The 25,951-nt window shown below is 53.3% G+C and overlaps 1 protein-coding gene across 1 annotated transcript in view; it reads right to left on the bottom strand.

The window, feature by feature from the left end:
* CNTNAP2 (contactin associated protein 2) overlaps nucleotides 1-25,951 on the bottom strand; it is a 1,160,842-nt gene that overhangs the window by 71,900 nt on the left and 1,062,991 nt on the right. Inside the window, exon 21 of the mRNA XM_037035585.1 lies at nucleotides 18,795-18,888. Within this exon, the coding sequence (XP_036891480.1) occupies nucleotides 18,795-18,888 (94 nt within the window). The remainder of the gene's footprint in view (nucleotides 1-18,794; nucleotides 18,889-25,951) is intronic.

The raw sequence follows: 25,951 nt of genomic DNA, 5'->3' as shown, positions 1-25,951 counted from the left end.
GGGGAGCCCTCCATCAATGTTCATCTGAGAGCCTGATGCCTTGGACGGCTGTCCTCAACTCACTAACTTTAGGGGCACATTTGGGGCTCTCGGTGTCTCTAGTGGTCTGAAGGGCCTCACTGCCTGTGGCTTGGACGGAGTTCATGCTGATCTGAGCTCCCATATTTTGCTCAGGCCCTTCCATTTTAGGGGCTGCCCCTCCCTCCCCCCTTCCTCCCTGTCACCCCTGGGCTGTAACCGCTGTCTTTTGTGTGTACTCATGTATCAAAGGGGTTTTCCTGAATCTAAACTTTTATCCCCACATTTTGCAGAGAAAGGATATTTGCTCTTTACAGTGATAGTTTCATAAGTGTCTGAAGTCAGCCCTGCCTACTTTTTCTCCCTGTTCCTCTCCTTTTTAAATTTTTTTCTCGAGGAAAACTTTAAAAAAATAGCTGATGGAAGTAACTGTCCTGTTATTATGCGTGCACTTTAAGAATTTCTGTTCCAGATTAGCTGTCAAAAATGTGTAAAAGGCAGGAAAAAATTAATTAAACTGTTTGTGTTTCTTCTGTGGACAGTGAAAACTGCATTTACAAAACAGCATCTGTTACCATAGTTACAAGATAAGAGGAACAGGCCTTGTGCCAAGATGAAAGAAGAACCTTGAGGGTGACACAGCGTCTTGTCAAGTTAGTTTCCCACGTGAAAACATCAGCATGATTCAGTCTGCCCCAGGCCACGGTTAAACTTCTCGTAAATTAAGGTTCCTAAATCGTTTCTGTGAGTTAAATAAGCCACCATTTGAGTTAAGAACATCATTGCTGTTTTCATAGCATTTAAAATATATACACACACGCGCACATGTGCGCGCGCGCGCACACACACACACACACACATAATTGTATTCAACTAAATGAAAAGGTGATAATGGAATTAAAACGTTTTTATAGGGAGAGAGAGGAAGGGAGAGGGAGAGAAATGGCGATTTTGTTTTTTTACTCATTCATGCCTTTGTTGGTTGATTCTTGCAAGTGCCCTGACTGGGGATTGAACCTGCAACCTTGGTGTATTGGGTCAATCCTCTCGACAACTGGCTAGGTCAGTAATAATGGCCTTTTAAAGTGTTTAATTATGTCACCAAAAATTGCAATTCCTCAATCCTTTACTAAGTTTAAGACCTCAGGCAAATGGTTTAATTAATGAATATATAATCTTTGATACTTAGACAATTTATAAGAATGAAACAAATACAATATAAATGCCAGTGACTAAACATACTTTTCACTTAACCTTATTTCTTAGAATGGCAACAGAGTAACAAAAGATGCAAATGTCTGTGAAGGATGTGTGTGTTTACTTTTGCCACCTCGAATTTGCTAACGTGATATGGAACTGGAGCTCATAAGATGAAGAAAGTACTAAGCAATTCTTTGTCTTCTGTCTTCTTATGTCTGGAGAAAAGTTAGTTGCATTGATTAAATAGGATAATATACAAGGTTGGTAATACTCAATATAATAATTAAATATAAATATATATATATATATCTGAAACAATGGATTTGATGTTTGGTTTATTTAAAAATCACTACAGTCAATCAAGATAATAAAGACAACTTTAAAGCTACGGTTAAGCTTTATGCATTTCATAGTGTATCTCCTTAAATACGACAGCCAGCTATGGGGTGCCAAGGACCATCAGCTGGGTAGCTCTTGCCTGTTCTCTAGGAGAGGACCCTTCAAATCTTCCCTGTTTCACCCCGGGGGTTGAAGACGGTGTCTCCTCATGTCAACAGTGACGCTCACTCTTGTCATTCAGGTCACTGTTACCAGAGCGCAGACTGCTGCCCAGAGGCACGACTCTGGGTCACGCCCACCCCTGCTCGCTCAGGCTTTACCCCCTCAACCGCCCTTCCCCTGAAAGTGCCTTGGCATCTCCTCGAAACGCCCCCATTATGGCTCCAGAGGTCAGGCTGCCCACCCCCCCCCCGGGCCTGGGCACAACTGGACTTTTTGAAGATTCAACAAACGGGTGTGAAAACGCTGCACCTTGGGAGACTGCAGCTGTCAGAGGGAGATGGGTGTGCGAGAGAGAGTCCGCTCTCTTCTCGTGTGATCAAATTTCAACATGCAAACTTGGGTTTCTTTCTTTCTGTTGCACAAGAACACATTTTAATCTGTTCTCATTAAAGAGTCAAAATGCAACGAAGAGGAAGTTTAACAACGGGTCCCTATGCCAACCTCAAGGATACAGTGGTCGCACAAGAAACAGTCGCTAGAGTGAATGGAACTGTGGCCGACCAGCCATTTCTCGGCCCCCGAAGGGTGGTCAGTCTTGGTGGAAAGGTTCTGCAGATGCTTCAGACGAACCGGCTCTGACCGACCTTAGAGAGGAAGGTGAGAGAGACTGCAGCGTTTTGCAAAAATAGATACGGACGATTGCATAACACAGATCTGAAGAGACCCGTGAGATACGCAAAACCACATGACTGTGATCTCTTCTCCATAATTTAAGAGTAGTGCACTATCTTAAAGAGGATGGATGTTCCTTTGTCTAAGAAAACCAGCTGCTTTGGAGTTACGGTGATTGTAAGTGTGAGTCAGGAAGAGGCAGGCCAACACAGCACGCGCAGCACGCAGTGAAAACGCCTGATGGGCGGCCTCCAGCTCCTCGCCGACGGAAACCATTCGAAGGGCTGTGGGGTTCACACCATTCGGAGCAAAGCTGAACACTTGTTTTCCTTTGTGACTTCCACCTTTTTTCCTACAATGGCAGTTCAAACTCAGCTTCTTGACTTTCTCCCCCTCAGCCAAATAAAGCTGCCACGTTATCCAGCGACAAGAAGGAATGAGCTCTTAAGCCAAAGAAAGACACAGAGGACACTTAAGTGCCTACTTCTATGTGAAAGAAGCCAGCCTGAAGTAACTATGCACTGTAGGATTCCAACTATATGACACTCTCGAAAAGGCAAAAGCATGGAGACAGTGAGAGATCGGTGGTTGCCTGGGGCTGGGGGTGGGGAGGAAAGGGGAGCTGGAGACGAGGGGTTTTTAGGCCTGTGAAACCGCTCTGTGTGGTACCGTCACGGAGGGTACACACCATCTGCCTTTGTCAAAATCCACAGACCCCACAAGGAACCCCAATGCAAACTATGGTCCTTAACTATTAACACCGTATCACTACTGCCCATCAGTCACGACAAACACACTACGTGGAGGCAAGTGTGCAACACCGAATGGATGGTGCAGCGAGGTGCTGACGGTGGAACCCATACACACACACGGGGCAGGGGGTGGGGGCGTGTGGAGTTCCCTGTGCGTCCCCTCAGTTTTTCTGTAAATTGAAAACTGCTCTGAAAAATAGTCAATTCATTTTTTTAAAAGGCTACAGAAGCAAACCTTTACACTATTAAGCCGCATAATTGCAAGTCATTTTCAAGACTAGGTCACTTTATTTTCAATTAATAACACAACTCCATTTGTACCTTTTAATGCCATTAGTTTGATAGAATTTTAAATGATGTAACTTCACTATTAAAAAAAAACAAAGATTTTTTTACGTTTTGGGGTTTGGTTCAGATGACTCACAGTAAGAAAAATCCATAAAAATCTGGTGTTTCAAAAGTAACCAGGCTGATGGAAACTAGTTTATGCGTGTGATCCGTGTTCAGCCTGCGCTTACTGACGGGCTTCTCCCTCCTCCCTGCCCCCCACCGCACTTGCCGTGTTAGCTCGGACTCCGAAGCGGGGTCCTTCTGGGTGCGGGTGCCTGGCTGTCCCTGGCCAGGGTCCCAGACAGCCCGGGCACAGTCACTGGCTGACAGTGGATGAGGACAGCCGGCCTGATGGGGGCGCCAGTGCGTCCCCACCCCAGGGTCCCATCTCTTACACAAAATGCACTTGGCCAAGGAACCGGCGAATGCACACGGACAGACGGAACTGCGGCCCCACCATCTCCTTGCTCTGTGACTCGGCACATGTCACTCAGACTCTCGGGGCCTCTTCCCTTGTCTCCCGGATGGGGATTTACATGGATGTTGCCTTGGGAGGTGAGTTTCATCAGCTCACAGACTGCGTTTCTCATTTATCTGTCTAGTTACTATGGATGACGCTGAAGGACGCTCTGTGAATGAAGTTGACTCTACTGAGAAAGGAAAATGGAATTACGTTTGTTTCTGATTCACGACTTTGCTTTGTCCTCTGAGTTTATGCTTTGAATGCTAATTCCTCGTGGACATCAGAGACAGAAGAGTAGTCTGACCATGGATTGACCTGGGGGAGGTAATGTGAATTGTCAATTAAAAATGATTGGAAGTTTCTTCTAGAAGATTAACTTTTCAAAGTATGCACACTTCATTGTTGTTAATGTTACATTTAAAAGTGTGTGTGTGTGTGTGGGGGGGGAATCTTAGACTGTAGAGTCAATCTGTCTTATTTTTGGAACATGAAGTTGTCGCATTCAGAGCCCCGCCACGCTTGCTGTGAGAAAACACTGCAGTCAGATGAAATATCCACGGTAAACATTTAATGCCTTTCCTTACAGCAGGATTATTCACGCTCCGCAGATTTTTAAGAGATGAATAACTCTTCCCAGGAAACAGTTATTTTCCCACGGCATCTCTATCCTTCCTTCAGCAGCTCTGGGAAGGTCTGCAAGGTGCGCGCTGCCGTCAGGCTGCGGAGGGACCCCCCCGGCACTGACCAACCGACGAGGATCTGTGTCTCCTGTCCACCTTCCACCGTGCTTTTCTGTCTCGTCCTTCAGAATATTCGAATGAAGGGTGACTTGGTTTGCTTTCATGCCAATGGACGTGTTAGCCTTCAAGTTCCCCAGCATTTGAATTCCAGCCCATGAGCAAGAGCATGCAAAGCATCTTTGGGGCCCAGACCCCCGCCCTCCAAACGTATCACATTTTCCCACCCTGGGTCCTAAAAAAGCAGCAGTGTTGAGAGGCAGCCGACCTCTGTGCACGGTGAGATGTCGCAGACCCAGGAGCAGACGATCCCATTCCACCTGGGTGACCTCGGAGGGACCCGCTACCCTACCTTGCTGAGCAAGCAAAGACCAGATGGTACCACACTGCCCAGGAGGGAGGTGCTGAGCACTCACCATGTGCCAGGCACCGTGGTCAGGACTTTACACCACGGCGCCATCGTTAATCTTCCCCAGGCTTGGGCTGTCTGTTTCACAGCTGAGGAAGCGGCAGCTCGGACACGCAGGAAGCCTGCAGGGGCTCCCACAGCGGGCAGGACAGCTGCATTCTCAGACTTCAGGCCACAGGGCCTTCTTTTCCGGCTAAAACTTGGTGGGAAGACTTGCTTTTACAGCTGTCTTGCCTGGATGTGCAGAGCCTAATGCTGCAGTTATTACTTGTGCTTGTCAAAGACCCACTTGGGAGGCCAGTAAGACTATCGTGACATTGCCAGTGTGTGACTTTGGACAGGGCACTGAGGAACCTGCTCTGTGGCCCTGGGCCAGTCACTAAACCCCCGTGGGCCCCGTCTGCCTCAGCCGTGAGAGGATGTGGCTTGAGGAAATTATTCCTCACGGCTTCCCATGTGTCTATGGAAGCAATAATAATGATAAAGTCCCATCAGGTTTCCCACGATGAAAGTTATTAATGTAATTAAAAAAGAATGAGACGCCAACGTCAAACCACAACTCATTGGGAAAATTCCTTCTACAAGAGAATATTTCCTTCAGCCTGAGAAGATTTTGGACACTAAGACTGTTAAACTTTCTTTTGGACACGAGACATTAAGTATAATTGCTTCTCTTTAGTTTGAATATTGCTTCTCACCGATCACTTAAATATGCTTTCTCATCAGTGTTTTACTACTTCTTTAATCATTATCATAAAGCCAAAGGCGACTGAGCAGAAATGTCAATGAGCCATCTGCCCTCGGTGTGGGTATCAGTTTTGCCGCCCCCTTCTGTTAGGAGGCGGCCGTCCACCAGAGGGCGCTCTCCCTGAGTGGCAGCAGACGGTCCAGTCTGCTACGTCTTCCTCTATCTCTGTTTTTAGAAATGCATTATATTAATCATTCCTTTCAATAACAATTCTAAAAGAACGATGAAATTCTAAGCTCCCTGATAAATATTTAATTCCTGTACATTTCCCAGCCTCTGCTGGCGGAGGCAGGAGGGTCAGAGCGAACGAGGGAGGATGTGGCCCGCAGTCCTGTTCACACCCCTCCCCCCGCCCCCACCCCCTCCCCCCTCCCCCCGCTCCCCTCCCCCCGCTCCCGGCAGCGGCGGTGGGCGGTGCCAGCCCCGGGTGGACGCTGACCATTTCGGGACTCCAGAGAACCACGTGGACTAGGCCTTCTACTCCGGTCACATTTTTAAACACTGAAATTTGTATTGAAATCATCGCCAAACCACATGCAGTTGTAAGAAATAATACAGAGAGCCCTTGTTTATTTTGCCCAGTTTCCCCCAAAGGAAGCATTTGGCAAAACTATCGTCCAAGGTCACAATTAGGGCAGGGAGACTGTGATGGCTCAGTGACCCTGTTCAGGCTCCGGGCTTGTCGGCGCCTGCATTTAACCCTCGCCATCTGCCCCCGCTGCAGGTGTGCGTCTTCACCACCGCAGCCCGGAGCGGGGTCAGTCCGCACACCGTGAGAGTCCGCATGTCGCCCTCTCACACCCAAAGCCAACTGGCCCCCTCTGGCCCCCTCCCTCCCACCCGCACGTAGACTTTGGAGACTTGGTCCCCCACCCGCCATCAGCATAATCCCTAGAGACCAGTCCCAGTCGCTTGTGCACCGCAGTGCGCTCCTGTCAGTCAGTGGTCTGAGGCACGGAGGTACCGCCTGCGCTACTTTGCAGTGGAGCCACGTCTGAAATGGATTAGTATGCTTTTTCCTGCTAGTGTTTCTGAGTAATAGTGACCCATGTTCAAGTCAACCCAAGACACCCGTCTGTCTGAGGGGGTGGTGTGGGGGGAAGGAAGGGAGAAGGGACAATCACTCACAAGCTGACACGCACCATGGGACCGGGGCGTCAGCGCAGCCGTCTAGAACGAGTCCCACACGGAAGTCTTGATATTTCCCTGCCCCCTGCCCCCTGCCCCCCGGCCCCAGCCCAAACGACTTCTCGCTCAGGGTTGGTAAACAGCACGACCACCTACCCAGCTATTCAGACCCTGAACTTGAGCGATCATCTCTGACATGTTTCCCCCCTGTAAGTCTGTCACCGCAGACTAGGGGCTCTTCCTCCAGTACCTTCCTACTCCAGGTGCTTCCCCAGCTGCACCACCACCACCCCATCTCCTGCCTGGACACCGCAGGCGCACTCCTCCTGGGCCCCCTTCTCCACAGCCCTCTGCAGTTCACATGGCCGACAGCAGCGGACCGCACTCCTGATACCCAGGTTGGATCGAGGCCTTCTGCCTCAAGGCCTTCTGCCGCTGTCACTGCACTTAGGATAAAAGGGGGACCCCTTCCAGTGGACTCTCCCCCACATGTGCCCTCTGGCAGCTGGCTAGGCCTCTGCCTTCGCCCATCTCCTGCGCCCCGTGGGGCCCCCACTGTGCTCCTGCCACGCTGGCTTTCCTGCCCCTTGTTCCCTGGGCAAGCCGAGTGTGCCCCTCCCCCAGCCCCCAGCCTGTGCATTGCTGTCCCACCTCCCTGCCCCCCTTTCCCCACAGTGCCCGCGTACTGACCCCTCGCTTACCCTCTGCCCCGTGGGGCCCTCTGTTTTGCCTTCATTACTGGCTCGCCTGACTGCCTGCAGTCACGCTGTCCTCCTCGCCCGGGAGAACGCAGGCCCCACAGGGGCAGGGACTCTTCCTGGTTTGGTCACTGTCCTGGCCCTTTCACCGCTATAGTTAAACACTCTGTTCTTTCGAAAGAATTAGTGATTCCCCCGAACTCCTTTGCTCACACCTCTTAACCTGCCAAGGACGAAGTGGGTTGCAGTTTTCCTGTGATGTGTGACGGCACCCAGCCTTCCAGCTAACATAGGGAAGACACCAGGCCCTTGCCGGTGCAGGGGGCTGTGATGACAATGGGGAGTGTAGCTGATTGCGGTCATGTCCCCAGCTCCCTGCTCCCCCCCCCCCTTCTTCACGTTGCCCTGCAGAATCTGTCTCCCTCTTGACTCTTCATTGGGCCACGGGACTTACTCTGGACAACAGCACCTCAGTGGGTAAGACAGGACCACAGGCTTGGAAAGTTCTCCCAAGGCCGGGCTTGCCTCTTGGTGCCGCAGCTGCTGCCTCTAGGGCCCCAGGAGGGAGAGGACGGGGGGCCAGAGCCGCTTGGCCCCTAACTGACACACAGATTAGTGAGGAAAAACATGACTGTCATTTTAACCTCCTGAGTTTTGGGACTGTTTGTTACACAGCACTTCTTTTTTCCTTTTGGTCCATAGCTACCTGACACAGGAAGCTAAAACAAAGCTTTTTCCTTTTCTTGTTTAAAAAACTCCAAGAGGATTACGTGCAGAAGAAGAAACACACAGGGAGAGAAGAGCTCAGCTGTGGCCCAAGAGCCGGGCGGTGTGGGGAGGGCGAGGGAGGATCGAGGCCAGGGCACATGCCCTGTTCCCAGACCGGGGCTCAGGGAGGAGACTGCCACGTGGGCTGCCGCACAGACAGGGGCCGGGCCAGCCTTGGTGGGAACAAGGCGGAGGGGAGACGGGGCAGGAAGCAGACGCCCCCTTTGGCCTCCCTGGCCTCTTTCCTGTGAGGAGTGGCCTGGACAGGAAGCCAATGCATCTCCCATGGGGCTGCTTTGGGGTGCTGACGTCTGCCCTGGGGAGGGGAGGGGCCCCATCTCCAGTGACAGCCGAGGGGCAGAAGGAAGCAAAGATGGCAGGTGCCCCTGGAGCACTGCCTATGTTGAAGAGGGATGATATGTTCATCAGCCACAGACTTTACTGCCCAAGGCCAAGAGCGCCCCGTGAACAGGCGGACACAGGACCCTGGGCTGGCAGCAGGCCATGCACAGTCACGGGCCAGCGTGTGTCCAGGTCCCTCCCCGTGATGATGTCAACAGAGCCCCGAGGCTGCAGCATCCCCCGGCCCCTCCCCTCTGTAACCTACACTCTTGTGACCGTTCTATCAAAGGAGGAGGCAGAGGTCAGGGACGGCCAGCTGAGAGACTGATCATTTATTTGAGACGGACAGAGCAGGACCAGAAGCGGTTGACGGAGTGATCATGTCGGACTCAGTGGTCAGCCAGCCTGCATGTTCCTCTGCCCTTGCTGCCCACGGGGGACGCCGGACCATCGCAGGCAGGTGGAGACACGGCGTTTTCTCTGCCCGTGCACGTGGCTTCGTGCGGTACAGCTCGCAGCTCCTTATCACCACAGCCACCTCCAGCTTGGGCCCCCTGCAGCCTCTCCCGCTGCACACTCTGTGTGCATCCGCCACTCTGCAGGCGGGGCAATCTTTGCAACGCGCCGACTGATCAGGTTATTCTCCTGATCTAACAAACGCTTTAACGACACCTTTCGCCCCTGGGATAACGTGAAAACCTTAGCATGACTTGCCTTGCACTGGCCAAAGACTCCATTATGGTTTTTTTTCATTAAATAAAAGGCATTTTCCAATTTCACCAATTATTTTATTTACTTGGAAATTCTGACTAGGTTGGCTATCTTCCGCTATTGGCTTCTAGTGGGTAGAGGCCAGGGGTGCTCCTGGCCTAAGTAGCCTAAGACAGCCCCACAGGGAAGAATTATTTGGCCAAAGTGTTAACAGTACAAAAATTTTGCAAACCGCTTTTTATAAAAATACCTATTATTGATTATGCTATTCCAGTTGTCCCAGATTTCCCCTTTTGTTCCTCTCTGTCCAGGACCCCCATTCCCTCCAGCAACCCCTCCTTAGTTCATGTCCATGGGCCACGCATGCAAGTTCTCTGGCTTTTCCCTTTCCATGTTCGATCAGTCACCCTCTCCATACACGACATAAATCTTTTTTTTTTTGCATTTCAGTTGTGTTTTTACCTTTCTTGAAGTAGTAAAAAGCAGAATACACCAAAAATATTGTGTATTTTACTCTATCTTCAATATTAAAATGGCTGCACAAAAATTCACCAATGTTGGTAAGTCTTTTTTAAATGCACGCTGATATGACAGCTGTCACAACACAATCTAACAAAATTGTTTTGAATGAAGTTAAAGACAACTAAGCACTACTAGAGCCATTGCACAGAAAAAATGTTAACAGACTTTTTGGCCAACCCAATACATACATCCTGTACCATGGCAGACGCCATATGCCTCCCCAAGCCCCGGCGTGTGGGCTCCTGTGCCCTGTGCTTTCTTCTGGCCTGGGCGGCAGGTTGTGGGGGACACCGGGACGAGCCCAAACTGCTGGGAGCTAAGACTCTGGGAGCAGCCCTCAGCCAGGCTGCAGGAGGTGCTGCCTCCGGCCCCCTCCCCCACCCCCGTGCCGGCTCCCACAGCTCCCGAGGCACTGCGTTCTGACTGCCCACGAAGGCTGGTGGTTTGATAACCTATCGCTCCTCTCCCTGGTTCAGCTCTCACTCCCCTAACACTTCCTGGGACCTGCCCCACACAAGCACACACACAAACCCGCCCCTCCCCCCACGCCTCATCTCATCTCCAGGCCTCCCCCCTCAGAGGCTTCTCCTTTCCTGGGACCTGGGCTGCAGGCCTGATCTCAGGGCTCCCATGGAGAAGACCCCAAACAACACAGGTGATCATGCAATTTGCCACTGCACATGGGGTCGCGGTTTTAGAGTGGGCATTGCTGGGCCACTGCTTTTGTCCTGGCAGAAGGAAACTGGGACTGTCCTGGCCAAGAGGGACGCCTGGACCTGCTTCTGAAGCCTGTTTAGGTCCGGGCCTGCGTCCTGCTGCTTCATGGTCACTTGCCCCGGCTGCAACCTCCCCAAGTGAAGCTGGCTCCGGTTCTGAGTCTCCCTCATCGCCCCTCGTGTTTCTGGAGGTGGTGACGGTACCCCCTCGTTCCACCTGCTCCTGTTGCTGTGACCTTATGCTCAGCCGTCGAAGGCCAGGGGCCACTGTCCCTCTCCTAGAATGGGGGCCGGAGCCAGCTCTGGGCCCTTGGCGTGTGGCTGGAGGGACGGTGCCACTTCTGGGGCCGGGCCTTCGAGGGCTGCAGCTTGCACCTCTGCTCTTCAGAACGATTCTTCTTGGGGCCCTGCTGCCATGGTGGGGCGTCCCCGAGGGGAAGCTGAGGCTCCTGGCTGATGGCCTCAGCTAAACTCCTTGGAAACCACGTGGCTGAGGCCCCTTCGGACCATCCCTTAGTCGTCCTGATGCCCCAGCTGAGACACACAAAGCAGAAGTGCCGTCCATTCAGGCCACAGAATTGTGTGACATAATGGTGCAGAAGCCACCGAGTGTTGGGGGGATTGGTGAGTAGCAACAGAGAACGGAGAAATCCCCCTGCTCCCCGCCCCCCGCTATGGCCTCGCCCGAGGGTCCTAAGGCACCACTGGGTCCCTGCGTCTGTGTCCCTTTCTGTGGCATGCCCGCCCTCGTCCCTGCACTGGGTCCAGGCCCTCTGTCCTGCTCCTGAAGAGTCCTGCACCGCCACCTCCCACACCCCCGGCCACGTTTCCGCCCGCTCCTAGTTGCCTTTCCACCATCTTCTCCTGGCTTCTGGTTGGAACACACGCCGCTAAAGGCAGAAACTGTGTGTGTCCTGCACACCATGCCGGCAGGTGGCCAGGGAAGACTGCCCTCCTGCTCAGTTAGGACTGAGCGGAAACCGCAACGTAGTCCCGCACACACTGCGTGGCAGACCTGGGCTGTGTGTTCCACATGGCGCTCGCTGAGTCCCGCGAAGCAGGGACCACTACTATTGCTTTTACACACAAGGACACAAAATGCACGAGACACCAGGTGACTGGCCCGAGTCACACAGTTTGTACGTAACAGAATACGGAGGCAAACCCACATGTGACGGCCGCAATCCAGTGTGCCGGCCAGCCCAGGCTGTGCCACAGTAACCAACGGCCCCACAGTCCTGGCAGCTCAGACATGCACGGGCCTTGTCCTTCCTGTGCTAGAGCCCCATCCGGAGTCCACAGGGCTCCCCATTCAGGGCGGTCACGGAGGGACCCCACTGATGCAACAGCCGCTGTCTTGATTAGCCCATCACCACACCAAAGGGACACAAGGACTCCAGGGCTTCTTGCTTTAGCTACGAAATGTGCTAGCCCAGGACGTGCACACGTCTTTTCTGTTGCTGACTTCTTGGCTGACAATACTCAGCAGGCAATGCCATGCCCTCCACCTGTAGCGCCTCAGCAGTGAGTGGAGACACAAGCGTGTCATCCCTGCTGGGTCGGGAGCCTTTGTCAAAGTTCCAGAAAGTTTCAGAAAGCCCCGGATGAATTTCTTATCGACAGATCATAAGACAGGCACCCACATTTTAGATCATAACACCCATCATATAGCGGCTGCCAAGAGGCATGTCTTCCATCAGAGTTGCTTTGAATAATGGTAGTTTGGAAACTATTAGGATATGGGACCAATAATAATTATAAACTATATATATTTAAGTTTTTATTTTTTATTTTTACCCGAGAATATGTTTACTGATTTCAGAGAGTGACCGAGAAAGAGAGAGAGACTGACTGGTTACCTCCCATATGCGCCCCAACCAGGGATCCAACTCACAATCTAGGTATGTGCCTTGACTGGGAATCAAACCTGCAACCTTTTGGAGTACGAATGACACTCCAACGAACGGAGCCGCAGGCCAAGGCTGATTATACACTGTATTGAATTCAAATGGGTAGATGTCCCCGATTCCGCTGCCCTAGACGCTGTCACTGACAGACAGCGCTGGTCAGTAAGCAGCAGTGACTCCACACCAGTTAGTGTTCAACTTCCCCCCAAGCACAGCGTCTCACGCGGACACAGAGGACTCAGAGCCTTTTTATTACGGAACAGATCTCCTTCACTATGATGTTATATCATTATGAATCGCAACAACGGTACGAATAGTTAGCTTGAAGAAACCAATAAAAAGAGGACTCAGACTTAACCTTCCACAGTGTCAATGAAAACGAACACTGCAACCCTGAAAACGGAAGCTACCTACTGAATGAGCCCGGACTTCCGGAGACGTGATGAGAAGTGTGCACTGATGGTTTTCCACGCTTGTGCCTACACTCAGCCACAAGGGTACGAGGTCCAGAAGCCCCGAATGGAATCACCCTTGTAGTTTTCACACAGAACAGAACCGTCTCCACTTCAGTGCTGCACTTTTCACTTTTAAGAACAGAAAACTACTCCCATCACAAATCTTACTGAATCAGTCTCAAGGCTTTGTCCCCTCTGGTATCAACAATCCAGAAAACCGCTCGAAGCCCAGGACGCGTTTCCAGGTGGCCTCTGGGGAGCGCTCTCCACCCTGGGGAGCCCGTGGCTGGAAGACAGCCTTCTGAGAGCTCTCCGGGTGGCGGGGGGGTGGGGGGGCTCTGCTCACAGGGAACTGAGACCCCCCCCCCCCACTGTCTCCTTTGGGCCTGGTCCCACCTTCCTGCAGCAGCCGTCAAAGATTGAGAATGAATCCTCTTCTCACACCTTCTATCTTTTTTGGGATAAATATCCCGAATGGGTCCTCACCCACCTAGTCTCCTCCTTCAAAGATTAACATCCATCTTAAAGTGTTGTTGGGCCCGGGCTGGGCCACAGCATCCTGGCCGCGGTCTGGGCGCATCCCTGCCCTGGACACAGTTCTCGTGTGAACGGAGCTCAGTGCTGTATCTACTGAAAACAGATGCCGGCTCATCAGACTCTGCATCGAACCCCCGCCCCGCCCCTCGCATCTTCTTCTTCATGATTTCGGGCGTCTTCCGTCTTCTACTTATGTGACATATTTAGCAGGGGAGGCTAAGGGCAGNGGGGGGTGGGGGGGCTCTGCTCACAGGGAACTGAGACCCTCCCTCTCACTGTCTCCCTTGGGCCTGGTCCCACCTTCCTGCAGCAGCCGTCAAAGATTGAGAATGAATCCTCTTCTCACACCTTCTATCTTTTTGGGGATAAATATCCCGTATGGGTCCTCACCCACCTAGTCTCCTCCTTCAAAGATTAACATCCATCTTAAAGTGTTGTTGGGCCCGGGCTGGGCCACAACATCCTGGCCGCGGTCTGGGCGCATCCCTGCCCTGGACACAGTTCTTGTGTGAACGGAGCTCAGTGCTGTATCTACTGAAAATAGATGCCGGCTCATCAGACTCTGCATCGAACCCCCGCCCCGCCCCTCGCATCTTCTTCTTCATGATTTCGGGCGTCTTCCGTCTTCTACTTATGTGACATATTTAGCAGGGGAGGCTAAGGGCAGGAATTAAGTTGATCTCTATTATATCTCAACCTCATTGTTTCTATCCTCTCTCTCTAGCCTGTCAGGATGCTTCTGAAGTGCTTTCCATCACCCAGCTTATGAAACGGTGCCTCTCAGCTGTGTCATGTGCAAACATAATGAACATTCTATTTGTGTCTGTAACCAAGGCGTGGGGGGGGAATGCTGGGGAAAAACAAAACCCTTCAGCACAGAAGACCGTTTCAGGCCTCCTATTAGGTCTCTCTTCCTTGACTTAACAGATTTCTCAGAAGCCTATGACATCTGCTGCTGAAAATCATATACATACAGTCAGTACATCACTCAGCTAGTGAAGGATTTAAAAAAAAACAGACATACGCAGGTCTGGGGAGATTTCTCCTTTGCCCGTTGCCAGTGGCCTTGACGCTCTTCTTGTCGGACTCAGACGTGCAACGGCCCATTCTAAAGCTCCGATGCCTGTTGACAATGATCACATTTTTCTTTCTAGAATAAATTCTCTTTATTCCCTTTACAAAGATCAGGCTTGTCCTTGACATGGTGTCTTTTCTCCCATCCTTTTCATGTGTCCTTTTTCAAGCCGGGCTCATCAAAGAACTCAAGTGAAGGCATATTATTTATTTAGATCCACCTCCTCTCCTTTCCTGAGATCAGTTTCTGATCAGCTGCTGGCCCAGCTAGATGACAACGCGGGGGTATCGGTCTCTAGGGGCGGCGGAGCTCACCGGAGCACCGAGACAGCTGTTTGGGGTTCGATCTGTCTTTACAGACCAACAGTCACGGGGCTGGCAAACGCATATTGGTTGTTTCTCACTGACATGCAGCTCACTTTCAAAGGGAAACGTAAAGATGCTTCTCACTAGTCCTATGCCTGCCGCATGATCCCACTTGAAGAAATGCTGGCTTAAGTAGGTGGCCACGCCTCCCCAGGCACCCGCAGGACTTCCGAGGTCCTCCTGCGGTCCTCACTGGGACCGCAGGGGCAGGATTTATCTCCAGGGAGGCAGATCTCTTCCTAGCTTCTCCGTGGCTCTGAAAGAGGCGGGAGTTACTAGGAAGCAGGGCCTAGCTCTTGGTATCCCAGGTCTCTCCTTCCGAATCCCAACTCTACCGATGATACCCTGTGGGGGGTGGTGGCCCCCTGGGGAACATCTGGCAGCGGATGGAGATGTCTGGGTTGTCACAACCTGGGGGAGGAGGCAACTTGTACCTAGTGGGCACAGGCCATGGATGCTGCCGAACATCCTACAGTGGACAGGACAGCCCCACCCCCAACAGAGACCTACGTGACCCCCAGGGCTGAGGGTGCTGCCTCAGGAGAACAGCTTCAGCTCTCCAAGTCTCGGTCCCGTCTTCTGTACAGCGAGGGTGGCAGTGGTGTGGGGCAGCGCTGTGAGGGTTGTAGGAATGCTATTCTCACCACGCACACAGGGCTGGCTCAGAGCCTGCATCGACATGAGCTCATTATCTTCTTCATTTATGCAATAGACACTGTGTTGGGCACGTCCTAAGACGTTATCAGCGTACTACTGAAAGAATAATGCATTTGGTCCCCAAATATTTTTCGAGCACTTACTGTATGCTAGGCTCTACAGCACACATCCTAAGTGAGTCTGCAAATGGACTACTTTAAAATAAGGAAAACAACACTCCTCCTCGGAGAGAGAAGAGCTGCAAGCAGGCGTCGGTGCCCTCAGAGAACCCAGGCTCCGGGAGGTTCAGGTGATGCACCCAGGGTTCCGTGCTAACGAGAGGCAGGGCCTGGCTCAAGTATCACTGGCTGGTGTGGTCTGAATGTCTGCGCCTCCCCCAAACCCACAGGGTGAAACCCTAACCCCCGGTGGGATGACACTGGCCATGGGGCTGTGGGAGGTGATTCTATCACGAGGGTGGAGCTCTCGTGAGTGAAATTAGTGTCCTCCTGGTGAGCGAGCTCCCTCCCCGACTCCTCCGTGTGGGCGTGCAATGAGAAGACAGCTGTCTGTGAAGCAGTTCCCCACCAGACACCAGGTCCAGGGCCCCTTGACCTGGAGGCTGCGGGCAGTCACTTTCTGCTCTCTGAGCCCCCCAGTGGTGGCACTCTGCCACAGCAGCCCAGACACTGTTCTGCTGGACTCCAGAGCCTACATTCTCTCTGCTCTGCGATGACCAGACACCCGCTTTAGAAAACCCGGACCACGAGGTCCGTGCGTGTGCAGACCTCCCCCCGGCCGTGCCCGTGTCAGCCCCACGCTCCGCAGCCTCCCCCTTGGCACCGTGCCTCTACGATGGATTCCTCTAGCCTCCCTTCCTTTCGTTCTGCAGTGAGTCAGCGCTACCGACTGGCTCCGTTAGCAGGCGGTGGGACCACAGGACACCTGTCGTGGTCTGCAGGGAGCCCGTGGGCTGGTGCAGGCATTGGTCGCTGCTGGGTGTCACTGCCTAAGGACCCAGAGCAGCACACCAACTCACTCTCATGTGCATGAGGACCGAGGACCTCCTCACAGGCTTGCGTGTCTTCACGGGACGCGTTGCCCCAGGCACAGAGAGTGAGCGTGTGCGCAGAAAACCCTGGGTGTTCTCGCACTCCTACATCTGAGGCTGCAGCTGTGCCTTCTGCCTGGCACAGCTTCCCAGCACGGGGAGCTCTGTGACACCCAGGGCACTGCCCTTCTGATGTTACTCGCTCAGGGCCTTGAAGGTCCAGGCCTCATCGCATGTTGTACTTTTGCTGAAGTATGAATTCCATCCCACGCTCTGACACAGTGATGAACCAGAGGGTGTCACCGACAGTGAGGGCACCCAGCAGTCCCCTCGTTCTGCTGTCGGCCTTGACTCTGTGACCTCCCTGAAGCAACAGTCCATTGTCTCAGGTATGCTAGCAGTGGGTGCCACTGTAGGAAAGTCATAGGGAAATACCTTCATGAATCTCCTAGCATCGCAGTGTAGAGCTGGATGGGGTTGTTATGGCCACGAAGATGACCTCCACATTTTCAAGAATTCTTGACTGAACTCGGGGGATGCGTATGTCAGCAGCATGTGGACACTCGCCACGGCCTCAGGCTGTAGTTCTCCTGAAGCCAGGCCTCTGTTGCCCTGAACAGCTACTTCCTGTTGCTAATTAATGACACCACTTGACTTTAAGCTGCAGCCCTTCGGGAACCTGACCCTTAAGGACCAGCCTAAGACCGTGGACTCCGGTCACAGAGACCTAGCTCCGCAACTCGCAACTTCGCAACAAAGTTGAGTAACTCTGACATTGACCTCCCTCTGCTTGTTTCCTCGTCTGTCAACTGAGGACAATAATCGTAGGTCTGGCTTCATTGGACTGTCGTGGCATTTGGTTTTCGCCCTTACACGTGTGAAATGTTTAGCACGATGCCTAGAGCCTGGCAGGTGGTCAGTGAGGTTCAGCCGGCATTCCTTTCCTGCTTCCAGCCACTGACTGAGCTCCTGCCCTCCCCCCCCCCAAGTCCCTCCTGTCCTCATGTACAGCTCCGCCTGCCTGCTGTCTTGCCTGGTGTGTGTCTGGTTCTAAGTCCGGGAGAACTGTTTGCTCTTGGCCTCTCTCTGGCATGAAGCATAGGGCTTATCCCTCAACTGGTCAACCTTCTCTGCCAAAGTCTTCCTTTTCTGTTTTTTTTTCTCTTTTCATTTCTAACTCAACCATCACAGAGAGGAAAGCACAGCAGCACAGATGGAGGTACCGACGGCCTGGGTTCAAGTTTGGGTTCCACCTATTAAGGAGAAGGCCTTGGGCAAGTTATTTAACCTCACCGTGCCTTGGTTTTGCTGTCTGTAAACTGGAGATAATAATCTTGATTATGTCAAGAAACTGCTACGGACATTAAGGGAATTCACACACTGAAAGCGCTCACAGGGGAGCTCGGCTGCAGCCAGTCCCACGGGGTTGCACGCTGTCGTCACTCTCACTGCAGCCCGCGTCTGCCACTCCCTGGTCTGCCCCTCCCGGCCCCGTGGACACAGAGCCACCCCCTCCCCCACCATCACAGTGTTTCCACCTCGAGTTCACAACACACGTCTCATAGTATGAAAGAGAAGAAAGAAGTCCACTGGCTTTACCTCAACCATGAAAACTACCTCATCGATCATATCAATATTTCAGTCTAGATCGCACTGACTGACCGTAAAGAGAAGGGCGAGGATGACTCATAAAACCAGTCACACACAAGGGGCTGTTCTGTCGTGACTTCCCGATTCCCACTGGCCTTCTAATCTGCAAAGAGCATCAGGCGAGCTCTTCTCCGGAGTGACGGGAAGAAAGGACGGGGTTGACATGCTTAGAGTAAGAAAAACTTAACCAAACCAACGAGCCACTTCCACCTAAAGCCGCCAGGAGCAGACACCGGCCTTCACTTGAGCTTTTAGTTCGCGCCACACACCAAGTAACAACACTGCTTCCCACCCCGTCCGTCCGTGGCTCCGATGCCCCAACCGCCAGCCACAGCCGCTTCCAGGGTGATTGCACGAGCAGCTGTGGAGGGCAGGGCGCGAGCCATCTGCCCCAGGTTCTCACCTATGACTTTCCCCAGGAAGAGTGCCTTGGGGGAGTTGAACAGCGTGTCAGACGAGCTTGGCAGGTGGTAACTCACGGAAGGGTAGTGGTCCAGCTGCGGGAAGAAAACAAGAGGCACTTTTAGAAGGATGTCCCGTCCTGGGATCATGTTCTCTGGGGGCGGGGATGACATCACTTCCGGAACCTTGGTTTCGGGGTATCCCATTTCATCAGTGAGACTCTGAGTCCCGGCCAAGGAAGCGGGCAGCCCGACTGTTCCTTTGCCATGGCTACTTGAAAACAGGGTGAACTTGGTGAGCGAAGGCTCCTTACGAACCGTCCCCCAGTTTATGCCCACTTTCTGTGGGTACTTGCCTGCTGGACTGAGATGCTTGCTCATTCCATGGGGCTAAACTCTGCTCAACCCTGTCTCCAGGGCTGACCTCTGGGACAGTAAAGGCTACCTCTCGAACTGTGAATTTTGTTTAGGAACCTCCTCCTGCTGTTTTCTGCACCCTTTTGTAGTGTCAGCATATAGACCAATGTTAATCTTCAGAGCATATATACATATATTCAAATATACATATGAGTGTATGTTTTACGTACGAATATATATATATTCAAACGCTGAGGTGTGGGTTGGGTAAAAGTACAGATTTCTAACTTATCAAAATGAGGGTACTTTCTCCTTTCTGCCTCAGGGCAGGGGCATTGCAGGCAGAAGGGGCAGAGACACCCCCCGAGTCAGAGCTGTCTTCGCGAGCCAAGGAGGGAGGAGGACGCCTGTGGGAACGGCCCACGCGAGCAGCTGCGGGAGCGACGCGCATGTCTGACTAGTTCTTCCCCACAAGTGAAGTGCCAACGGGGCTCCCCCAGAGGAGGACAAGGACGGACTTGCCCTCTGTGTGCCCTACAGGCCTTCCTGCCTTCACTGACCCCCAAACCGACCCAGTCCGGCTCACCAAGCAGGGGAGCCTGCCCCTGCGGGGGTGAGCCTCAGGAAGGGTGTGCACGAAGGAACCCCCGCACCACTGCCCAGCGTGGGTTTTCTGGAGAGAACTGTGTACAAGGAGCTTCTTGCTGAAGCCGGCAGTGCAGACTCCAGGAACCAGATGCACTCCCAGGTCCCGGCTTGCGAGGGCCAAGGCCAAGGTGGGCAAAGATGCAGGAAGGCCGCCACCTCCCTGGGGACAGGGGGCGGCAGGAAAGAGTGAGAGAAAGGGAGCTCATCTCCCGCCCACACTGAGAACCAGCTGCTCTGAGGAGTGATCTTCATCATGAATGGCCACCCACGCCTGGATCTTGACACTGTTCACTAGAAACCTAGAGTCAACGGGAAAGTCAAGGTGAGGAGTCAAAGAGCCACCCGTCACCTCTCAGGAATGGCGGGGGGGGGGGGGGTTTCTGACCTGCAGAGCTCTGAGTTTTTGTGCCTGGGTATCTGGTGATACTATAACAAAAGTCCGAAAGCACCTTTAAAGCAAACATGGGCATGTTTGGCTATAATTGAAGAGTTAAAAAAATAATTTCCAGTGCATCATTAACAAAGCACTTACTCTGGCCAGAGAATCTTAAATATTTGAAATCTCATAAAGTTGTTTCTCTGGAGCAAAAGCGACTGAGTTTTTGCTGCTAATTTGTAGGAGCTGCTTTGGCTCCATCTAGTGGCACTCCTGGGTAACTGCTGCTGTCCCTCCATCCGTTTCTAATATTACTTGTGGTCAAAAAACTAACGGCGAAAAGCAAATTTCACTAATAGACAATTCTACAAAGTTTCAAAGTGATGACCTCCCACTAAGTACTCCTTGTAATTAAATCTATTGTGTTAAATGACTTAAAATGATACAAACAATGTATGTTCATTATGGAAAGATAATAGAGATCTGCAGGAAAAAACAGCTGGTGATTATTAATGTTAACTTTCTAACATGCATTCTTTCAACTTCGGATGGCGCCCAACTACCCACACAGCTTTGCATTTACTTTTCGTTATTTAGTGATGTACTGGAAACTCCTTTTGTGCCAGTACATACGCAACTCCAGCATCATTCAAAATGAACGGTCGGCGCTCCTTCTGTGAGTATAGCCCACCTTCTTTAAAAAATATCGAATGTCTGTGTGTGGACTTTGAGATTTCTTGTCCAGAAACCTCAGTGTCTGTGTGTGGACTCTGGGCCCAGCGCAGGGCTGAGCACAGAGTGGCTCCTCAGTAGAAACACAGTCGTGAGTGAGGTCTTCCCGCAGCAGGCACATCCCTGAGATCGGCCCTCAGATGCAGCCCGGCCTGCAAGGTGGGAGGGAATTCCTCTCTGTCCGGAACTGTCCCCACAGATCCAGGCCAGATGGGCTTGGCCTTTGGAGGCTGTTTTCTATCATCTATGCTGAGCTCAGGGTAAAATAAAATTTCTAGTTGGTCTCCACAGGCTGCTTTCAGCTCTTCCCCTTCCCCCCTTTATGCAGGTGGTGAACCAAAGGCTAAAATGTCCCTTTATTCTTACCACATTTTAAAAAAACCTTTAAAAAAGGTTTTACTTATTCATCTTTAGAGGGGAAGGGAAGGAGAGAGGGAGAGAAATATTAATGTACGGTTGCCTTTCATGCACCCTGTGCTGGGAACTGGCCCGCAACCCAGGCATGTGCCCTGACTGGGAATCAAACCTTGATCCTCTGGTTCTCAGGCCAGCACTCAATCCACTGAGCCACACCAGCCAGGGACTATCACATTTTTTTGCAGCAACAGTTTTTGTACCTGGGTGCTGCGATCTGACATACCCGGGATCCTGCCTGGTTTTCTGTATATATCCCAGTCACTGCCAAGTCTTCACTCCTCTGTGAGGTCGGGGAATTAAAAAAACCGAACAAGAATCTAAATGGGCAACAATAACACAATTCTAGTCCAAACTGCCTGTTCAGTTAGGGAACCCTTTTGTAACCAGGACAACGAAGAGCACCGCAAAGGTGGAGGACGGCCGAGAGGAGGATGCCCTCCTGCCGGAGGAGACGCCCAGAGAGGGAGGCTGTGCCACGGAGGACCAGCTGAGAGAAACCGGGAGTCCGGTCCCCCGTTTCCTTCCACAAGGCTGAGAATCCATGCTCCTTACTTTCTGTCTCCAGCTGCTTCCCGCTTAGGGCCCAAGGCGGGGAGTGGGATTGTGGGGAAAGGCTGAGTTCAAGTGCAAGGGATGTTGGGAAGGGCCAAGCAGCTCTGGGCCAGGGCCATTGCCGGTGCCAGGTGACTGAATTAAGGCTCTGGTGACAAGGAGATCTTCCTGCCTGGACTGGGCAGAGCTGCGAACACAGGTGCCCGGGAGATGCCGCAAAAGGCGGGGCCCAGGTGCTGCTCCTCTCGGAGCCTCGTGAGGAGCCGCCTCGCGGACACCTGGGCATCAGCATGGCGGTGCTGACTTCGGATGCCCGGCCTCTGGAACGTAAAACAAACTGGTGATGTTTTCAGCCTCTAAGTTTGTGGTACTTTGTCACAGCAGCAGAAAAATAATACAGGAAATTAAAAAGACAAAAACGAAAACTGTGCAACCAAAACACGACGAGGCGCCCACTTCTCCCAGATCCTTTCTCGGATACAACTCTCACCTTGCTCCACTCTTCCTGCCTCCCAGGTCCAAGTGGGGACGTCCCCAGGTGCTGAGTCGGCCCTGCTCTCCGGGAGCGCCCAGTCGGGAAGGAAGCCCTGCTGTCCTGTGGCCTCCCCACACAGGCCCACCCCTGAAACAGGCTCCTCCCCCCCACAGACCTGGGATGCGGGTCTGGGTCAACAATCGGGTGACCGCCTCCTGGCCCCACCCGCGCTCTTGGATAGATGCTCTACAACAAGCACGAATTCCTCCTCTCTTCTGAAGTGAGCAGGGTTAAGCTTTCTCAGTAGAGGGCACTAGAGGGACCCTGTAGGAAGAAGGGGCTTCTGGAAATTTCCAGTGCCAGCCTGAAGGAGGGAGGGCAGCAGGGGGTCTGCCTGGAGTGCGAGGACATCCTGTGGAGCCTGCCTGTGATCCGAGCCCGGTGCAGCCCCCACGAGGCCCACAAGCTCCAAAGGCCTCCTGCCTTCCACTGTGCATGAACACACACATGCACACAAATGTGTGCACACACCCACATGTGCTCACACACATGCATACACAGCTGCTGAGCTCCTGCGTCCCCACCTGCACCCCGAAGGGCAGCCTTTTGCTGGCCCCGCAACCCTAGCCTGGCCCCCCGTAACCCCTCTGGTGGCAGAACCACTGCCACCCTCCTGTGGACCTCGCGTGGGTCCGCCCCTCTCAGGGGTGCCCCTAGGAGGCCCCCAGAGGCTTCCTTAGGTCCTAGTTTCGTTCATCACAGTTAATTCTTACACCTACCTCCCCCCATTTCCCCTACTGCGTGGTTTGTCTCCCGATCGGACCTGGGCAGGAAAGCAGGAAGCACATACTGAGCAACAGCTGTGTGCAAAGCTGCGTAAGGCTTTTCACGTCCCATTTCACAGGTACCACGTGGCAGTTCTCTGCTTTACCTGACAAAACGTGCCCTGGGTCAGAGAGAGTAATCAGCTGACCCGGCTCCCCCTGGCTCCGTGGGGCAGTCCCCGCACCTGCCCAGCCGGCTCCACTGGGGAGGGGGAGGGTCAGCGGCATGCGAAATACTGACATTTAGACTCCAAAACCCACTCAATCAGACAAAGGCAGGCAAGCTCAACCTGAAAAGCCTTGGACATGTCACGCTGTGTCATCTTGCTGTGTTGCCATGGCAAAGTGCACTAATTTCAAGGTAATTTCTTTGGGGACCCAGTGAGCTACATGACTGCATGTTTACCTGGTGGCCACCTGGCGGGCGGAGTCAGAGCATGTTCAGTAGAGGCTCCGTGTGCCGCGGACACCCTGCAGGGAATGCAGACTGCTCCAGCAGACACCACGAAATCTCAAGAAGCACCCTGACTCCTGCTGGGGCTCCCCTCTCACCCCCTGAGCTGAGAGCTCCAGTGTCTGTTCGGGTATTATTTTGTGATCTCAGTTCATTTGCATTTTAAAGCCACAGTTGGCCTTGGTGGGGTATGGAAGGACTTCATCAGCTGGGTGCCTTTAGGGGTGAGGTGGAGACACGGAGAAGACAGGCCCAAAAGGGGAGGGTGATTTTGCCGCCAGGAGGGGCCCGGCCCGAGGGGAGGGGTTCACTGAGGGTGACCTTCTTGAAGAGACGATCTCCCTGTGGGGTGGTCAGTTCTTTGGGAAAACCCACGGCTCAGTGGCCTCGGGGGGACGCTGTGGACTGGCCTGAAGGAATGAGGATGCTGTCCTCCTGCCACTCGGCGTGCTCCCGTTGTCAGTTAAACGTCCGAGCGTGACGGGAGCCTCTGCGGTGAGGAGGAAGGGCCCACAGGCCTCTGCCCCTGGACGGAAAGCCGGCAAACCAACTGCTTGCTCCGAGCACTTTCTGCAACTGGTGGCCGGGCAGGACCAGCGCTCCGGACATCCCTGAGGGAATCACTGGTGTCCCGTGCAACAGACCTGAAGCCAGGGAGCAGGGAGGGCGTCCCCACTGCTCTGGCTGCCCGGGCCCTGAACCTGCTGGTTGTTCTCAGGAAGACCGGCACGCGGGTGGGAAAGCCCAGGGCTCGCCGGGAACCAGCACAGCCTGTGAAGTTGGTTCACACCTCCCGCGGCTCTTGAAACGGGGATCCTCGATGATTCAAATGCTGTGCAATTAGCCCCGTTTCTCGGCGGCGTTGGTTCTCAAATAAAAAAGCCCACCTCAGCGTGGGAACCCGCCGAAGGAGGCGGCTGCTGCAGACGGGCTCCAAACTTGCTGTATGGTGGGGAAGGGGGCTGAGATCTTACACTGATTGGTGCTTTTTTCTCATATTTTACACGACTGATAACCAGTCATTAAAAAATGCTGTGGATTAAGTGAAACTTCAGATCTTGCAATGTGTGTGGGGGGAAACAAGGAGGGGGGAGATGAACTGGAAAGAGAAAGGGAGCCTGAGGTCCTTTGCCTCCTTTCCGAATCCCTGATTTTAGGTGATGCTTGGGGTTCGCTCAGAGACAGGGAATTTGGAACATGCCACCTTGATGGGCGTTTTACTCCCAGTCGATGAGCAGATGCCAAAGCAGAGAGACACTAGGGAAGGAAAACAAAGCTCAGCTGTCTCAGCGTTGTCCATCTCTGTGTCTCTTCCCCCGGAAACTCCTGTGGACTTCACAGGAGACCACTGATTTCTCTCACCCTAATCTCCATCCCGCCCAGGGGTCTGTGCTGAGGGTCCCTGCAAGCCTCAGGCCACTCACCACTGAGAACTGGAAAGGGCGGGAGCCCACCCAGCACCAGGGGTCAACTCACCCAGATGTCCCCACCTCCTCCTGACTCCAGCTCCCGTGTCCTCCTTCACGCACAGGACACGGGACGGACTTACACGAGGCGCGGGGGACGAAATCGTTCACTGGGGCCTGCCACCAGTTCTAGGGTCGCAGCCTGTCCCTTCCCGTTCTCCGGCAGGGCAGTGACTGCGAGGACATGGGCTGTGCCCCTTGCCCTCTCCGTCTGCTCATCGACCCACGGGCCCTGGGCTGCGCAGGCCGACAGGAGAGGCATGGGGTGCCGGAGCCTGGGCACAGCGCTCCACCTCTGGGCTCTGGGCTGTTTCTTTTCGGCAGTGTCACCCAGCATGCCACCCGGTCCACCGAGGACCCAGGCCATCCCAGGGCGCACTTACCACCTTCACAACTATCAGACGCCGTCACTGGCCGAGCCACGCTGATGTGGGTGCGCGTGTGTGAGTGAAGACGCGGAGACCCTAGCTTTACTTCCGTCAGAACGTCTGGTCTAGAGGGCGGCTCCATGGACGGTCCGACTGCCCGAAGCCCCACAGGGTCTCGTGGCCGCCCGGTCGGGGTGAGTGAGCCCGACTCCGTACTGAAGACCACGGCGAGGGAGACACACTGATGGCCGGTTTGGGGCCCTAAGAGTTGACGCTCTGGGACACTCCCAGGGCTGCGGCAGCTCTGACTTTGGCATAACCCAATGCCGGGACTGCAGGGCTGAGAACCACAAGGGCATCCTTGTGGGGGGCAGCCTGCCAGCCTCTTACGCTGCCTGGCCTTAGGGTATGCCAAGGCCAAGAGCAACCAAGGATGCAGACACAGGTCGTCACCTGGGACGTCACGCTGCTGTCCGCCTCGGTTTGTTTT

The sequence above is a fragment of the Sturnira hondurensis genome, unplaced genomic scaffold, assembly GCF_014824575.4.
Source record: "Sturnira hondurensis isolate 20B ecotype Veracruz unplaced genomic scaffold, ASM1482457v3 Scaffold0022464, whole genome shotgun sequence".
NCBI lineage: Eukaryota > Metazoa > Chordata > Mammalia > Chiroptera > Phyllostomidae > Sturnira > Sturnira hondurensis.
Note: the sequence above shows the minus strand (reverse complement) of the source record. Positions and strands in the feature narration are given on the sequence as shown.